General features: G+C 32.6%; 1 protein-coding gene across 1 annotated transcript; it reads left to right on the top strand.

The window, feature by feature from the left end:
* The first annotated feature begins 13,943 nt into the window (after positions 1–13,943).
* Positions 13,944–19,527, top strand: LOC125578146. Its single transcript, XM_048740457.1, has one exon. It carries the CDS (start codon positions 19,243–19,245, stop codon positions 19,525–19,527), a length of 285 nt encoding a protein of 94 aa, XP_048596414.1. The 5' UTR covers positions 13,944–19,242.
* Positions 19,528–19,598: the final 71 nt, after the last annotated feature.

Here is a 19,598-nt window from a genome sequence, read left to right as displayed (position 1 = left end):
AATAGATGATAGGGAAAATGAAACAAGGAGTTCCAATCACAAGTGATCTTCTCTCCCAAATGAAACTTGTAACAAAACTAGATCTAGAAAAGAAAAGCTCTCTCTGCCGTCAAACACTTAGGCAGTATATATTCTACTAGGTTAAAAACTTGTCAGGGCATTTTGGTAATTTGGCTTGGCCTTGGTTTTTAAGTCTGCTGAATCCAAAATGTCGCGTCTGGTGTCTCGACATCGATCGACGGTATATGTGTACATCGATCGATATTAATCTTCATCTGTCAAGGCATTTCCTGATATCGATCGTCAGCACTGATGCATATCGATGGATTATTCTTCCTCTCGTCGATCTCTAAGTGGTCAGCTCGGGTGAAATGTCCTTTATGCTCCAAAATGCTCCAAAGTCATAGCTTTACTCCGAAATGCACCTGAACCTGAAAACATACCTAGAAGAGTAGAAAACATAGATATATATATAGTAAAATAATAATATACCATGGATAAAAATGGGTCAAATCTAGGGTATATCATTATGCATGTTTTACTAAGAGAGTTGTCAGTCTGCCTCACGAGAGGAATCTGTCGAGGAGATGAAGGACTGTCGATCGATGAAACAGCATTGGCGTCGGTCAACAGTGATGCCAGAATATGGGCTGAGCATATTTTATGAACAACTGAAGCCCAGAAGCAACCACAAATTACCATAATACCTTTGGACGACCTAAAACCATATTTATGTGTTTTCTAAACCATTGTTGACGACTAAGCTTTTTTTTATTCATAGTTCTAAGTTAGGAGAGAAGATATGAACTAATTGAGAGTCCTCTTGGAACTCCTTTGGTTTTTATAATATCTTTTGCAATATCATCTATGTTTTCTATGATTTATGTGACAAACTTCATGTATGAATAGATCCACCTGTTAGGTTTAGGGTTCAAATAGGTTATGAGGGATTAGCCCCAACTAAAAGTTGTGATATTCATCTTTAGGATTGTCACTAATGATTGTTTCTAGATTAGCTACCTAGAACTTTCCCTAGGAGTTGTAGACCTAAGCGATAGCTTGCATCTCACCCTGAATCCATCCTAACTAAGCTAAGATTGCTAGAGTAAGGCGAGAGCTAATCTAGGAAGCTTTGTGAGCACATTCAACCCGTACATTAATGCTTGACCAAACGCGTCGATCGATATTCCAATCGAATAATCAGTCGACGTTTCAACAAGTGTATCGATCGATATTCCTATAGAATCATGGATCGACACTGGTCAATAGAAGAACCTATAAAGCGAGAGGCTAGTGGTTTGTTTATAATTGTTGAGCTCTATAATATCATGCATACAACCTTTTAGGCATCTGTAGGATTATAATCCTGATTACCTGAATAGAAACCCTAGATAGAGCAACCATCCTTCCATCAAACCCCAAATCAATTAATCAAGCAATTAACTTGCTCACAAAAACTTGCAACTTTACATTTAATCATTAAATCAACCTAGCTTAACCAAGCTGATTAGATTTAATTGGTTCCATAGCTCCCTGTGAATTTGATCCCTAAGTACTAGAACTCGACCTCTTATTTGAGAGAGTATAAATCACTCCTTAGGGTAATTTGAGTGATATCAACGTGTCAGATGTTTAGATATAGATGGAGACTTTCCCAAGGTGTGAATGAGTTGATCTTTAGACAAAAGATCGAGCATTGAGTTAACATTCCAATGCCACCGTTTTGAGGTCAATCGGGATCCTGTAGCAGACATTATGCACGTTTTTCTGAAAAGTGGTCAGACTTTCTCGCGAGAGAGAGCTGTCAAAGAGATGAAGGAACGTCGATCGATGGTGCACCCTTGGTCTCGATCGACGATTATTCCAGAACACGGGTCGAGTATATTTGAAGACCGAGTTAAGCCCAGAAGAAACTACAAATTACCAGAATATCCATGGACGACCTAAAAGCCTATTTATATATTTTCTAAGCCATTATTGACGGCTAAGCTTTATTATATTGTTTCTCTTAGGTTAGAAGAGAATGGAGGAACTCATTAAGAGTGCTCCTGGAACTCCTTTGGTTTTTATATTTTATTTTATTGCAATTTTATCTATTCATCTATGGTTTTCTGTGACAACTATCATGCTTGAATAGATTCACCTTGTTAGGTTTAGGGTTCAGATAATCATGAGGGATTAGCCCAAAATATAGAATTTCTACATTGTTAGGATATGAATCAATTAATCAATTAAATTGTTCTTTAATGCATGTGTTCTAGAGTAGATACCTAGGACCTTGTTCTTAGATAATAAGGCGAAAGAAAAGGCATGGTTCTTTATATGATCTAATTCATATTGTGATAGGATTGCTAGAAACAAGCAACAACTTATTTAGTTTAACATAGTGAACAAGTCAAACCCGCATGGTAAAGCTTGCTAGAAGGAACGTCGATCAACAACTTAGTAGTTGCATCGATCGACGGGCTGAAAAGTGTATCGATCGACAATCCATAATTGGTATTGATTGACAGTTTCGCAAAACCAACAAGCGACAACTGAGGTTTTAGAGCTAGACAATAGATAATCTTAACAAACGGAAGTTGATAAAATATTACTTAGTTTGAGTTCTAGAATATCCAACCTTAGCATCTATACCATTATAATCCTGATTGCCCGAATAGAAATCCTAAGTCTAGCAAAACATCAAACAACTCATCAATTTACTGAACAACTACCTTGTTCACTCAGTTCTGTTATTTACTGATTTATAATCTATTAGCCTAGATTAATTAATAACTATTTAGATCTAGTGTGTGCCCTAGCTTCCTATGAATTCGATCCCTAAATACTACAACTCGACCTCTTATTTGAAAGAGTACAAATCACTCCTTAGGGTAATTTGAGTGATATCAAAATTTGGCGCCGTTGTCGGGGATCGAACCCAGGTCACCCGCCTGACATACCGGAATACTTACCACTATACAAATTTGGCGCCGTTGCCGGGTAGCTTTGATCGCCATTAGATCTTGTCTAGTAATATTTAGTCTAGGTTTTACTACTGTTCAAAACATTTATAAAAGAATTTTCTTCTGTCTCAGTTACATATATCAGTACCAGAACCAATGAGGAGAGGATTTCTGGGTTCTTCGAAGAAGGAGCCAGTTGATTCACACATGATCTGTAAGTCTACGAGGGAAGCATCGATCGATATCCTCCAAGCAGCAGCGTTTGACAGTGTGAACCAAGCATTGAATGACACTATTCATCATGTGTCGGAAAATACTATTCATCCATGTACTGTTCATCCTGGTCTTATTCACCCCGGTATTGTTCATCCAGAAACTGTTCATCATGCATTGATTGACACCGTTCATCCTGCATCGATCGATATTGTTCATCCAGTGTCGAACGACACTGTTCACCACGACATTGTTCATCGTGGAATTGTTTACCGCGACAATGATCATTGTGACGCTGTTCATTTAGATACTGTTCATCCCGTCACTGTTCAGCCGGTGACAAACGACACCACCTGTGAGGAGACAGAGAAGATCAAAGTGCTCACACTTAAGGTCGACGAGAATGAGATTTTAAGAGACGAAGAAGGTTGCACTCGCAACAGCGCATGACAATTGATTAATGCTCAGAGTGCTGTAATCCCTGATGTGATTATTGTTGCTGAGATGAATGACTTTGATATGATCCCAAAGTGGTATGATTGGGTAATACTTAGGGATTGACTCCACAGAGACTCTAGATAACACAATAGATTTGTAATTTTCGAAGTAAAGCTAGACAATAATTGTTGGGGTCAAAATATATCACGACAAAATCAAAGACCGAAGAATCCCGGAAAGTGTCTCTTGTAATAAGAAGTTTCGTATAAGCCTCAAAAAGAAACGAAAAGTTCTAAGAACGGAAAAGTCCAATCTCTTTGTAGCCTTGGGGAAACAAACTATGAAGCATGGAGAATGCCTTACCAGCATCTTAATCATCCATCGAAGAAAGCCAAGGTCCATCCCATCCCGACGTCCTGTCCCGCTGCGTCTGGATGCTCCAAGCGTCCTGGCCGTCCTCATCTCCGAAACCTAACCATTTCCAGCCTGCTACTCATAAGAGAAATCCAAAATTACCACCAATTATCTCATTTAAGAGCTTAGGTGCAGTCTCAGCGATAGGGTATTGACCTCAGAACACCTGAACTCTTAAACGTTCAGGATTCTAATCAAAGTTGAAAGCTTAAGATTTTTTTCAGCATTTAAACAGGTATATAAAGGGTTATAAATCCTTCTTGACCGAAAAACAGGATCACTTTAGTGATCAATACCAGAAAAAAACAGACAAAAAAACAGAAAGCATGGTGAACGACGTTTTTACTATGCAAAAGAAGTAAAAAGAGTAACTGAAAAAATAGTCAAAGAAATCGCATTCAGAACCATTTTCTTCAGAATTTAATTCTACAATTTTTTTCATAAATTAGAGGAAAAAAATTAAAAAAAAAATTCTAATTTAAAATAATATATTTTCTAAAAAAATTGTCATTTCAGGATTTCAAAATAAAAACATAATTTGCGAATTCAGACATAAAAATTTATTGAAATACTAAAAAATCATGTAAAATACAAATATAATCATTATAAATGATATATTTTATATTGTTATAAGAAAAACTGGATAGATAACTAACATAAGACAGTACAGATAAGTTTCACATAACTTATTCGGTTTATATACGTTAAAACAGAGAAACAACAAAAAAAAAAAACAAACTTTTAAAAATAGTCATCATTAACTTTCCATCTAAATTACCAAGAAATTACCAAAAAATCATCATTTCACGATCAACGATCAAAATCAGACTAAACTATATTAGAATTTCATATTTTTTTCTAATAATATACATTATTACGACTCAAACTTTTAAAAAATCATGCATTATTTTCATGATTGTAGCTATATATTCAGTGATGTTTTCGGCACAAAATTGTCTTTCAACCAATGTTGAAAAATGTGTCAAACACTGCATCCCAAATCAGTGCATGAAAGTATCCAAAAGAGCAGATATGTCTATTTGTGAAGAAGCTTGCAAAAAGTTTTGCAACAAACATGTAAAAAGTTTTGCAACCGATGGTGGTTTTTTTTGCACTCATATTTGGAATTGTGTTTCGTAACTATTTTCAAATTTAAAAGTTACAATTGTATTCTTTGTTTTGACATGTTAAATATATATATATATATATATATATATGTATAATTGATATTTCTGTTTGTTTTATCTGACGCATATTATATATATATATATATATATATATATATACTTTTATTATGCAACAAGTTTTTATCGGTGTTAACAAATATTTTATATTTAAAATTACTGTAAATTTAAAAGTTACAATCACAACAATTCCAATAAACAGTGCCATATTAACTTAGTAAAATTTCATTTTAATCAACATCAATGCTAATTAAAAATATGCTAGCGATAAATAGTGATTGCATTGTAAATTTTACATAATTTAGTGATATAAAAATTAAGAATCAATCCACACAAATAAAAAGGAGTACAATCAATTTCTATGCAAGCCAAAAATTAATATATAGTGAAAATAATCTTTTGTGCACTTAAGATAAAAGTAAAAAAAGTAAAACACAAAACAAAAATATAGACTGGTCACATTAACTCATACATTAGTTTAATGTAGGAACTCCAAAATTAAACCTTCTAAGCTTTCACATTCTGTATTTTTGGCTTCCCTTGGTTTAATCAATACGTCTTTGAATCTCCTATATTTGTTCTCTTAACTATCTCATGTTTCATCTCACCTCCACGATTCAATTTATGACATAATGACTTTGTATCACATCTCTCTCTTCCCCCTCTAACAAGTTTTTCCAACTTTGTACTTTTCTGACCATTTTTGCTAATCATATTCGTGAATATTTTTTGAATGTAAATAAAATTTTGTTTCTTATTTACTTGAGCTTTGTCTTCGTACAACTTTTTCTCCTTTTTAATTTTTGTGACTAAATTTCTTAACTTTCTTTATTATTATAGATATTTTCTCACTGCTTGTTCCTGAGGCGAACTTGATCTCATTCTCTTCCTTCTCTTTCTTGCAAATCCACCTCCGTCTTAATCTCTTCCATCTTTTCTCTGCCACGGCGTGTATACCTGGCCAATTGATATATCATGGATTTTACCCAATTTTAGCTAAGGTATATAGATGTTTTAGGAACTATTTATTATGTTTTTGAGTCTCTTTAGCACATTTACAGGTTCAGGAGTGTTATGGAGGAAAATGATGATTTGGGTGCATTTTAGAGATAAAAGGAGAGGAAGCTCGTAGTTGACCATTGAACTTGTCTGAAAGTCGACGATCAGAGATAAACATTGATCCACGCACATCCTTTGCCGTCGATCGATATCAAAGCGCGCAAAACCCAGCTAGGTTTCCAGCCGGCCTAAATCCCAAGTCATGACATATTTACATAAATAGCCCTGGCCGACTTTTAACCTAATATTTATGTGCTCTGCCATTGTTCTAGGCAATACACGCTTTCTTATTTTCTACTTTACACAGCAAACAAAACTTATAGATCAAATCAATAGACTCTGAGATTACACAATAGATTTGTAGTTTTTGAAGTAAAGCTAGACGATTATTGTTGGGGTCAAAATCGATCACGATGGAATCAATGCACGAGGAATCCCGGAAAGTATCTCTTGTAACAAGAAGTTTCGTATAAGTCCTCAAAAAGAAATGACAAGTTCTAAGAACGGAAAAATCCAATCTCTTCGTAGCCTTGGGGAAACAAACTACGAAGCATGGAGAATGCCTTACCAGCGTCTTAACGCCCATCAAAGAAAGCCAAGGTACATCCCGTCCCAGCGTCGTCTCCCGTCCCGTCCCGATGCATCTGGATGCTCCAAGCGTCCTAGCCGTCCTCATCGCCGAAACCTAACTGTTTCCAGCCCAATCCAAAATCACCACCAATTATCTCATTTAAGAGGTTAAGGTGCAGTCTCATCGATGGGGTATTGACCTCAGAATACCTGAACTCTTAAACAATCAGGTTTCTACTCAAAGTTGAAAGCTTTAGATTCTTTCCGCATTTAAAAAGGTATGTAAAGGGGTTATAAACCCTTCTTGACCGAAAAACCGGATCGCCGTAGTGGTCAAAACAAGAAAAACCAGAAAAATAAAGAAAGTGTGGTGACCGCATCTGTTACTATGCAAAAGAAGTGAAAAGAGTAACTGAAAAAATAGTTAAAGAAATCGCATTCAAAGCCATTTTCTTCATGATTTGATTCTACAGGTTTTTGCATATATTAGAGGAAAGAATTAAAAATATTTTTCTAATTTAAAATAATATATTTTCTATAAAAAATGTCAATTCAGGATTTCAAAATAAAACCATAATTTTGTGAGTTTAGACATAAAACTTTAATGAAATACTATGAAATCATATAAAATACAACTATAATCATTATAAATGATATATTTTATATTGTTATAAGAAAAACTGGATAGATAACTAACATAAGAAAGTACATATAAATTTAACATAATTGATTCAGTTTATATACGTTAAAACAGAGAAACAACAAAAAAAAAAAAACAAACAAACTGTTAAAAATAGTCATCATCAACTTTCTATATAAATTACCAAGAGATTACCAAAAAATCATCATTTCACGATCAACGATCAAAATCAGACTAAACTATTAGAATTTCATATATGTTCTAATAATATATATTATGACGAGTCAAACTTTTAAAAAATCATGCATTATTTTCATGATTGTAGCTATATATACAGTGATGTTTTCGGCACAAAATTGTCTTTCAACCAATGTTGAAAAATGTGTCAAACACTGCATCCCAAATCAGTGCATGAAAGTAGCCAAAAAAGCAGATATGTCTATTTGTGAAGAAGCTTGCAAAAAGTTTTGCAACAAACATGTAACAAGTCATGAAGAATATGCTGTTCCTATAACCGATGGTGGTTTCTTTTGCACCCATATTTGGAATTGTGTTTCGTAACTATTTTCAAATTTAAAAGTTACAATTGTATTCTTTGTTTTAACAGGTTAAATATATATATATATATATATATATATATATATATATATATATATATGTATAATCGATATTTCTGTTTGTTTTATCTGACGCATATTATATATATATATATATATATATATATCCTTTTAGTGTGTAACAAGTTTTTATCAGTGTTAACAAATATTTAATATTCAAAATTACTGTATATTTCAAAAAATATATCACAACAATTCCAATAAACAATGCCATATTAACTTAGTAAAATTTCATTTTAATCAACATCAACGCTAATTAAAAATATGCTAGCGATAAATGGTGATTGCATTGTAAATTTTACATAATTTAGTGATATAAAAAATTAAGAATCAATCCACACAAATAAAAAGGAGTACAATCAATTTCTATGCAAGCCAAAAATTAATATATAGTGAAAATAAACTTTTGTGCACTTAGGATAAAAGTAAAAAAAGTAAAACACAAAACAAAAATATAGACTGGTCACATTAGTTTAATGTAGGAACTCCAAAATTAAACCTTCTAAGCTTTCACATTCTGTATTTTTGGCTTCCCTTGGTTTCATCAATACCTCTTTGAATCTCTTATATTTGTTCTCTTAACTATCTCATGTTTCATCTCACCTCCACGATTCCAGTTATGACATAATGACTTTGTATCACATCTCTCTCTTCCCCCTCTAACAAGTTCTTCCAATTTTGTACTTTTCTGACCAATTTTGCTAATCATATTCGTGAATATTTGTGAATGTAAATAAAATATTGTTTCTTATTTACTCGAGCTTTGTCTTCGTACAACTTTTTCTCTTTTTTACTTCTTGTGACTAAATTTCTTAGCTTTCTTTATTATTATAGATATTTTCTCACTGCTTATTCCTGAGGCGAACTTGATCTCATTCTCTTCCTTCTCTTTCTTGCAAATCCACCACCGTCTTAATATCCTCCATCTTTTCTCTGCCACGATGTGTATACCTGGCCAATTGATATATCATGGATTTTACCCATTTTTAGCTATGGTATATAGATGTTTTAGGAACTATTTATTATGTTTTTGAGTCTTTTTAGCACATTTACAGGTTCAGGAGTGTTATGGAGGAAAATGATGATTTGGGTGCATTTTAGAGATAAAAGGAGAGGAAGCTCGTAGTTGACCATCGAACTTGTGTGAAAGTCGACGATCAGAGATAAACATTGATCCACACACATCCTTTGCCGTCGATCGATATCAAAGCGCGCAAAACCCAGCTAGGTTTCCAGCCGGCCTAAATCCCAAGTCATGACATATTTACATAAATAGCTCTGGCCGACTTTTAACCTAATATTTATGTACTCTGCCATTGTTCTTGGCAATACACGCTTTCTTATTTTCTACTTTACACAACAAACAAAACTTATGGATCAAATCAATAGACACTGAGATTACACAATAGATTTGTAGTTTTTGAAGTAAAGCTAAACGATTATTGTTGGGGTCAAAATCGATCACGATGGAATCAATGCACGAGGAATCCCGAAAAGTATCTCTTGTAACAAGAAGTTTCGTATAAGTCCTCAAAAAGAAATGACAAGTTCTAAGAACGGAAAAATCCAATCTCTTCGTAGCCTTGGGGAAACAAACTACGAAGCATGGAGAATGCCTTACCAGCGTCTTAACGTCCATCAAAGAAAGCCAAGGTACATCCCGTCCCAGCGTCCTCTCCCGTCCCGTCCCGATGCATCTGGATGCTCCAAGCGTCCTGGCCGTCCTCATCGCCGTAACCTAACCGTTTCCAGCCCACTACTCATTAGAGAAATCCAAAATCACCACCAATTATCTCATTTAAGAGCTTAAGGTGCAGTCTCATCGATGGGGTATTGACCTCAGAATACCTGAACACTTAAACATTCAGGTTTCTAATCAAAGTTGAAAGCTTTAGATTTTTTCCGCATTTAAAAAGGTATGTAAAGGGGTTATAAACCCTTCTTGACCGAAAAAACCAGATCGCTGTAGTGGTCAAAACAAGAAAAACCAGAAAAAAAAGAAAGTGTGGTGAACGCATCTGTTACTATGCAAAAGAAGTGAAAAGAGTAACTAAAAAAATAGTCAAAGAAATCGCATTCAAAGTCATTTTCTTCATGATTTGATTCTACAGGTTTTTGCATATATTAGAGGAAAGAATTAAAAATATTTTTCTAATTTAAAATAATATATTTTCTAAAAAAAATGTCAATTCAGGATTTCAAAATAAAACCATAATTTTGTGAGTTTAGACATAAAACTTTAATGAAATACTATGAAATCATATAAAATACAACTATAATCATTGTAAATGATATATTTTATATTGTTATAAGAAAAACTGGATAGATAACTAACATAAGAAAGTACAGATAAGTTTAACATAACTGATTCGGTTTACATACGTTAAAACAGAGAAACAACAAAAAACAAATAAAACAAACTGTTAAAATAGTCATCATTAACTTTCTATATAAATTACCAAGAGATTACAAAAAAATAATCATTTCACGATCAACGATCAAAATCGGACTAAACTATATTAGAATTTCATATTTGTTCTAATAATATACATTATGACGACTCAAACTTTTAAAAAATCATGCATTATTTTCATGATTGTAGCTATATATACAGTGATGTTTTCGGCACAAAATTGTCTTTCAACCAATGTTGAAAAATGTGTCAAACACTGCATCCCAAATCAGTGCATGAAAGTAGCCAAAAAAGCAGATATGTCTATTTGTGAAGAAGCTTGCAAAAAGTTTTGCAACAAACATGTAACAAGTCATGAAGAATATGCTGTTCCTATAACCGATGGTGGTTTCTTTTGCACCCATATTTGGAATTGTCTTTCGTAACTATTTTCAAATTTAAAAGTTACAATTGTATTCTTTGTTTTAACAGGTTAAATATATATATATATATATATATATATATATATGTATAATCGATATTTCTGTTTGTTTTATCTGACGCATATTATATATATATATATATCCTTTTAGTGTGCAACAAGTTTTTATCAGTGTTAACAAATATTTAATATTCAAAATTACTGTATATTTCAAAAAATATATCACAACAATTCCAATAAACAATGCCATATTAACTTAGTAAAATTTCATTTTAATCAACATCAACGCTAATTAAAAATATGCTAGCGATAAATGGTGATTGCATTGTAAATTTTACATAATTTAGTGATATAAAAAATTAAGAATCAATCCACACAAATAAAAAGGAGTACAATCAATTTCTATGCAAGCCAAAAATTAATATATAGTGAAAATAAACTTTTGTGCACTTAGGATAAAAGTAAAAAAAGTAAAACACAAAACAAAAATATAGACTGGTCACATTAGTTTAATGTAGGAACTCCAAAATTAAACCTTCTAAGCTTTCACATTCTGTATTTTTGGCTTCCCTTGGTTTCATCAATACCTCTTTGAATCTCCTATATTTGTTCTCTTAACTATCTCATGTTTCATCTCACCTCCACGATTCCAGTTATGACATAATGACTTTGTATCACATCTCTCTCTTCCCCCTCTAACAAGTTCTTCCAATTTTGTACTTTTCTGACCAATTTTGCTAATCATATTCGTGAATATTTTGTGAATGTAAATAAAATATTGTTTCTTATTTACTCGAGCTTTGTCTTCGTACAACTTTTTCTCTTTTTTACTTTTTGTGACTAAATTTCTTAGCTTTCTTTATTATTATAGATATTTTCTCACTGCTTATTCCTGAGGCGAACTTGATCTCATTCTCTTCCTTCTCTTTCTTGCAAATCCACCTCCGTCTTAATATCCTCCATCTTTTCTCTGCCACGGTGTGTATACCTGGCCAATTGATATATCATGGATTTTACCCATTTTTAGCTATGGTATATAGATGTTTTAGGAACTATTTATTATGTTTTTGAGTCTTTTTAGCACATTTACAGGTTCAGGAGTGTTATGGAGGAAAATGATGATTTGGGTGCATTTTAGAGATAAAAGGAGAGGAAGCTCGTAGTTGACCATCGAACTTGTGTGAAAGTCGACGATCAGAGATAAACATTGATCCACGCACATCCTTTGCCGTCGATCGATATCAAAGCGCGCAAAACCCAGCTAGGTTTCCAGCCGGCCTAAATCCCAAGTCATGACATATTTACATAAATAGCCCTGGCCGACTTTTAACCTAATATTTATGTACTCTGCCATTGTTCTTGGCAATACACGCTTTCTTATTTTCTACTTTACACAACAAACAAAACTTATGGATCAAATCAATAGACACTGAGATTACACAATAGATTTGTAGTTTTTGAAGTAAAGCTAAACGATTATTGTTGGGGTCAAAATCGATCACGATGGAATCAATGCACGAGGAATCCCGAAAAGTATCTCTTGTAACAAGAAGTTTCGTATAAGTCCTCAAAAAGAAATGACAAGTTCTAAGAACGGAAAAATCCAATCTCTTCGTAGCCTTGGGGAAACAAACTACGAAGCATGGAGAATGCCTTACCAGCGTCTTAACGTCCATCAAAGAAAGCCAAGGTACATCCCGTCCCAGCGTCCTATCCCGTCCCGTCCCGATGCATCTGGATGCTCCAAGCGTCCTGGCCGTCCTCATCGCCGTAACCTAACTGTTTCCAGCCCACTACTCATTAGAGAAATCCAAAATCACCACCAATTATCTCATTTAAGAGCTTAAGGTGCAGTCTCATCGATGGGGTATTGACCTCAGAATACCTGAACACTTAAACATTCAGGTTTCTAATCAAAGTTGAAAGCTTTAGATTTTTTCCGCATTTAAAAAGGTATGTAAAGGGGTTATAAACCCTTCTTGACCGAAAAAACCAGATCGCTGTAGTGGTCAAAACAAGAAAAACCAGAAAAAAAAAGAAAGTGTGGTGAACGCATCTGTTACTATGCAAAAGAAGTGAAAAGAGTAACTAAAAAAATAGTCAAAGAAATCGCATTCAAAGTCATTTTCTTCATGATTTGATTCTACAGATTTTTGCATATATTAGAGGAAAGAATTAAAAATATTTTTCTAATTTAAAATAATATATTTTCTAAAAAAAATGTCAATTCAGGATTTCAAAATAAAACCATAATTTTGTGAGTTTAGACATAAAACTTTAATGAAATACTATGAAATCATATAAAATACAACTATAATCATTGTAAATGATATATTTTATATTGTTATAAGAAAAACTGGATAGATAACTAACATAAGAAAGTACAGATAAGTTTAACATAAATGATTCGGTTTATATACGTTAAAACAGAGAAACAAAAAAAAAAAAAAAACAAACTGTTAAAATAGTCATCATTAACTTTCTATATAAATTACCAAGAGATTACAAAAAAATCATCATTTCACGATCAACGATCAAAATCAGACTAAACTATATTAGAATTTCATATTTGTTCTAATAATATACATTATGACGACTCAAACTTTTAAAAAGTCATGCATTATTTTCATGATTGTAGCTATATATACAGTGATGTTTTCGGCACAAAATTGTCTTTCAACCAATGTTGAAAAATGTGTCAAACACTGCATCCCAAATCAGTGCATGAAAGTAGCCAAAAAAGCAGATATGTCTATTTGTGAATAAGCTTGCAAAAAGTTTTGCAACAAACATGTAACAAGTCATGAAGAATATGCTGTTCCTATAACCGATGGTGGTTTCTTTTGCACCCATATTTGGAATTGTCTTTCGTAACTATTTTCAAATTTAAAAGTTACAATTGTATTCTTTGTTTTAACATGTTAAATATATATATATATATATATATATGTACAATCGATATTTCTGTTTGTTTTATCTGACGCATATTATATATATATATATATATATATATATATATATATATACTTTTATTGTGCAACAAGTTTTTATCAGTGTTAACAAATATTTAATATTCAAAATTACTGTATATTTCAAAAAATATATCACAACAATTCCAATAAACAATGCCATATTAACTTAGTAAAATTTCATTTTAATCAACATCAACGCTAATTAAAAATATGCTTGCGATAAATTGTGATTGCATTGTAAATTTTACATAATTTAGTGATATAAAAAATTAAGAATCAATCCACACAAATAAAAAGGAGTACAATCAATTTCTATGCAAGCCAAAAATTAATATATACTGAAAATAAACTTTTGTGCACTTAGGATAAAAGTAAAAAAAAGTAAAACACAAAACAAAAATATAGACTGGTCACATTAGTTTAATGTAGGAACTCCAAAATTAAACCTTCTAAGCTTTCACATTCTGTATTTTTGGCTTCCCTTGGTTTCATCAATACCTCTTTGAATCTCCTATATTTGTTCTCTTAACTATCTCATGTTTCATCTCACCTCCACGATTCCATTTATGACATAATGACTTTGTATCACATCTCTCTCTTCCCCCTCTAACAAGTTCTTCCAATTTTGTACTTTTCTGACCAATTTTGCAAATCATATTCGTGAATATTTTGTGAATGTAAATAAAATATTGTTTCTTATTTACTCGAGCTTTGTCTTCGTACAACTTTTTCTCTTTTTTACTTTTTGTGACTAAATTTCTTAGCTTTCTTTATTATTATAGATATTTTCTCACTGCTTATTCCCGAGGCGAACTTGATCTCATTCTCTTCCTTCTCTTTCTTGCAAATCCACCTCCGTCTTAATATCCTCCATCTTTTCTCTGCCACGGTGTGTATACCTGGCCAATTGATATATCATGGATTTTACCCATTTTTAGCTATGGTATATAGATGTTTTAGGAACTTTTTATTATGTTTTTGAGTCTTTTTAGCACATTTACAGGTTCAGGAGTGTTATGGAGGAAAATGATGATTTGGGTGCATTTTAGAGATAAAAGGAGAGGAAGCTCGTAGTTGACCATCGAACTTGTGTGAAAGTCGACGATCAGAGATAAACATTGATCCACGCACATCCTTTGCCGTCGATCGATATCAAAGCGCGCAAAACCCAGCTAGGTTTCCAGCCGGCCTAAATCCCAAGTCATGACATATTTACATAAATAGCCCTGGCCGACTTTTAACCTAATATTTATGTGCTCTGCCATTGTTCTTGGCAATATACGCTTTCTTATTTTCTACTTTACACAGCAAACAAAACTTATGGATCAAATCAATAGACACTGAGATTACACAATAGATTTGTAGTTTTTGAAGTAAAGCTAAACGATTATTGTTGGGGTCAAAATCGATCACGATGGAATCAATGCACGAGGAATCCCGAAAAGTATCTCTTGTAACAAGAAGTTTCGTATAAGTCCTCAAAAAGAAATGACAAGTTCTAAGAACGGAAAAATCCAATCTCTTCGTAGCCTTGGGGAAACAAACTACGAAGCATGGAGAATGCCTTACCAGCGTCTTAACGTCCATCAAAGAAAGCCAAGGTACATCCCGTCCCAGCGTCCTCTCCCGTCCCGTCCCGATGCATCTGGATGCTCCAAGCGTCCTGGCCGTCCTCATCGCCGTAACCTAACCGTTTCCAGCCCACTACTCATTAGAGAAATCCAAAATCACCACCAATTATCTCATTTAAGAGCTTAAGGTGCAGTCTCATCGATGGGGTATTGACCTCAGAATACCTGAACACTTAAACATTCAGGTTTCTAATCAAAGTTGAAAGCTTTAGATTTTTTCCGCATTTAAAAAGGTATGTAAAGGGGTTATAAACCCTTCTTGACCGAAAAAACCAGATCGCTGTAGTGGTCAAAACAAGAAAAACCAGAAAAAAAAAAGTGTGGTGAACGCATCTGTTACTATGCAAAAGAAGTGAAAAGAGTAACTAAAAAAATAGTCAAAGAAATCGCATTCAAAGTCATTTTCTTCATGATTTGATTCTACAGGTTTTTGCATATATTAGAGGAAAGAATTAAAAATATTTTTCTAATTTAAAATAATATATTTTCTAAAAAAATTGTCAATTCAGGATTTCAAAATAAAACCATAATTTTGTGAGTTTAGACATAAAATTTTAATGAAATACTATGAAATCATATAAAATACAACTATAATCATTATAAATGATATATTTTATATTGTTATAAGAAAAACTGGATAGATAACTAACATAAGAAAGTACAGATAAGTTTAACATAACTGATTCGGTTTATATACGTTAAAACAGAGAAACAACAAAAAAAAAATAAAACAAACTGTTAAAATAGTCATCATTAACTTTCTATATAAATTACCAAGAGATTACCAAAAAATCATCATTTCACGATCAAAATTAGACTAAACTATATTAGAATTTCATATTTGTTCTAATAATATACATTATGACGACTCAAACTATTAAAAAATCATACATTATTTTCATGATTGTAGCTATATATACAGTGATGTTTTCGGCACAAAATTGTCTTTCAACCAATGTTGAAAAATGTGTCAAACACTGCATCCCAAATCAGTGCATGAAAGTAGCCAAAAAAGCAGATATGTCTATTTGTGAAGAAGCTTGCAAAAAGTTTTGCAACAAACATGTAACAAGTCATGAAGAATATGCTGTTCCTATAACCGATGGTGGTTTCTTTTGCACCCATATTTGGAATTGTCTTTCGTAACTATTTTCAAATTTAAAAGTTACAATTGTATTCTTTGTTTTAGCATGTTAAATATATATATATATATATATATGTACAATCGATATTTCTGTTTGTTTTATCTGACGCATATTATATATATATATATATACTTTTATTGTGCAACAAGTTTTTATCAGTGTTAACAAATATTTAATATTCAAAATTACTGTATATTTCAAAAAATATATCACAACAATTCCAATTAACAATGCCATATTAACTTAGTAAAATTTCATTTTAATCAACATCAACGCTAATTAAAAATATGCTAGCGATAAATGGTGATTGCATTGTAAATTTTACATAATTTAGTGATATAAAAAATTAAGAATCAATCCACCCAAATAAAAATGAGTACAATCAATTTCAATGCAAGCCAAAAATTAATATATAGTGAAAATAAACTTTTGTGCACTTAGGATAAAAGTAAAAAAAGTAAAACACAAAACAAAAATATAGACTGGTCACATTAGTTTAATGTAGGAACTCCAAAATTAAATCTTCTAAGCTTTCACATTCTGTATTTTTGGCTTCCCTTGGTTTCATCTATACCTCTTTGAATCTCCTATATTTGTTCTCTTAACTATCTCAAGTTTCATCTCACCTCCACGATTCCATTTATGACATAATGACTTTGTATCACATCTCTCTCTTCCCCCTCTAACAAGTTCTTCCAATTTTGTACTTTTCTGACCAATTTTGCTAATCATATTCGTGAATATTTTGTGAATGTAAATAAAATTTTGTTTCTTGTTTACTTGAGCTTTGTCTTCGTACAACTTTTTCTCTTTTTTACTTTTTGTGACTAAATTTCTTAGCTTTCTTTATTATTATAGATATTTTCTCACTGCTTATTCCTGAGGCGAACTTGATCTCATTCTCTTCCTTCTCTCTCTTGCAAATCCACCTCCGTCTTAATATCCTCCATCTTTTCTCTGCCACGGTGTGTATACCTGGCCAATTGATATATCATGGATTTTACCCATTCTTAGCTATGGTATATAGATGTTTTAGGAACTATTTATTATGTTTTTGAGTCTTTTTAGCACATTTACAGGTTCAGGAGTGTTATGGAGGAAAATGATGATTTGGGTGCATTTTAGAGATAAAAGGAGAGGAAGCTCGTAGTTGACCATCGAACTTGTGTGAAAGTCGACGATCAGAGATAAACATTGATCCACGCACATCCTTTGCCGTCGATCGATATCAAAGCGCGCAAAACCCAGCTAGGTTTCCAGCCGGCCTAAATCCCAAGTCATGACATATTTACATAAATAGCCCTGGCCGACTTTTAACCTAATATTTATGTGCTCTGCCATTGTTCTTGGCAATACACGCTTTCTTATTTTCTACTTTACACAGCAAACAAAACTTATGGATCAAATCAATAGACACTGAGATTACACAATAGATTTGTAGTTTTTGAAGTAAAGCTAGACGATTATTGTTGGGGTCAAAATCGATCACGATGGAATCAATGCACGAGGAATCCCGAAAAGTATCTCTTGTAACAAGAAGTTTCGTATAAGTCCTCAAAAATAAATGACAAGTTCTAAGAACGGAAAAATCCAATCTCTTCGTAGCCTTGGGGAAATAAACTACAAAGCATGGAGAATGCCTTACCAGCGTCTTAACGTCCATCAAAGAAAGCCAAGGTACATCCCGTCCCAGCGTCCTCTCCCGTCCCGTCCCGATGCATCTGGATGCTCCAAGCGTCCTGGCCGTCCTCATCGCCCTAACCTAACCGTTTCCAGCCCACTACTCATTAGAGAAATCCAAAATCACCACCAATTATCTCATTTAAGAGCTTAAGGTGCAGTCTCATCGATGGGGTATTGACCTCAGAATACCTGAACACTTAAACATTCCGGTTTCTAATCAAAGTTGAAAGCTTTAGATTCTTTCCGCATTAAAAAAGGTATGTAAAGGGGTTATAAACCCTTCTTGACCGAAAAACCAGATCGCTGTAGTGATCAAAAAAAGAAAAACCAGAAAAAAAAAGAAAGTGTGGTGAACGCATCTATTACTATGCAAAAGAAGTGAAAAGAGTAACTAAAAAAATAGTTAAAGAAATCGCATTCAAAGCCATTTTCTTCATGATTTGATTCTACAGGTTTTTGCATATATTAGAGGAAAGAATTAAAAATATTTTTCTAATTTAAAATAATATATTTTCTAAAAAAAATGTCAATTCAGGATTTCAAAATAAAACCATAATTTTGTGAGTTTAGACATAAAACTTTAATGAAATACTATGAAATCATATAAAATACAACTATAATCATTATAAATGATATATTTTATATTGTTATAAGAAAAACTGGATAGATAACTAACAGAAGAAAGTACAGATAAATTTAACATAACTGATTCGGTTTATATACGTTAAAACAGAGAAACAACAAAAAAAAAATAAAACAAACTGTTAAAATAGTCATCATTAACTTTCTATATAAATTACCAAGAGATTACCAAAAAATCATCATTTCACGATCAACGATCAAAATCAGACTAAATTATATTAGAATTTCATATTTGTTCTAATAATATACATTATGACGACTCAAACTTTTAAAAAATCATGCATTATTTTCATGATTGTAGCTATATATACAGTGATGTTTTCGGCGCAAAATTGTCTTTCAACCAATGTTGAAAAATGTGTCAAACACTGCATCCCAAATCAGTGCATGAAAGTAGCCAAAAAACCAGATATGTCTATTTGTGAAGAAGCTTGCAAAAAGTTTTGCAACAAACATGTAACAAGTCATGAAGCATATGCTGTTCCTATAACCGATGGTGGTTTCTTTTGCACCCATATTTGGAATTGTCTTTCGTAACTATTTTCAAATTTAAAAGTTACAATTGTATTCTTTGTTTTAACATGTTAAATATATATATATATATATAT

Source organism: Brassica napus, chromosome A9 (genome assembly GCF_020379485.1).
Source record: "Brassica napus cultivar Da-Ae chromosome A9, Da-Ae, whole genome shotgun sequence".
In the NCBI taxonomy this organism is placed as follows: Eukaryota; Viridiplantae; Streptophyta; class Magnoliopsida; order Brassicales; family Brassicaceae; genus Brassica; species Brassica napus.
Note: the sequence above shows the minus strand (reverse complement) of the source record. Positions and strands in the feature narration are given on the sequence as shown.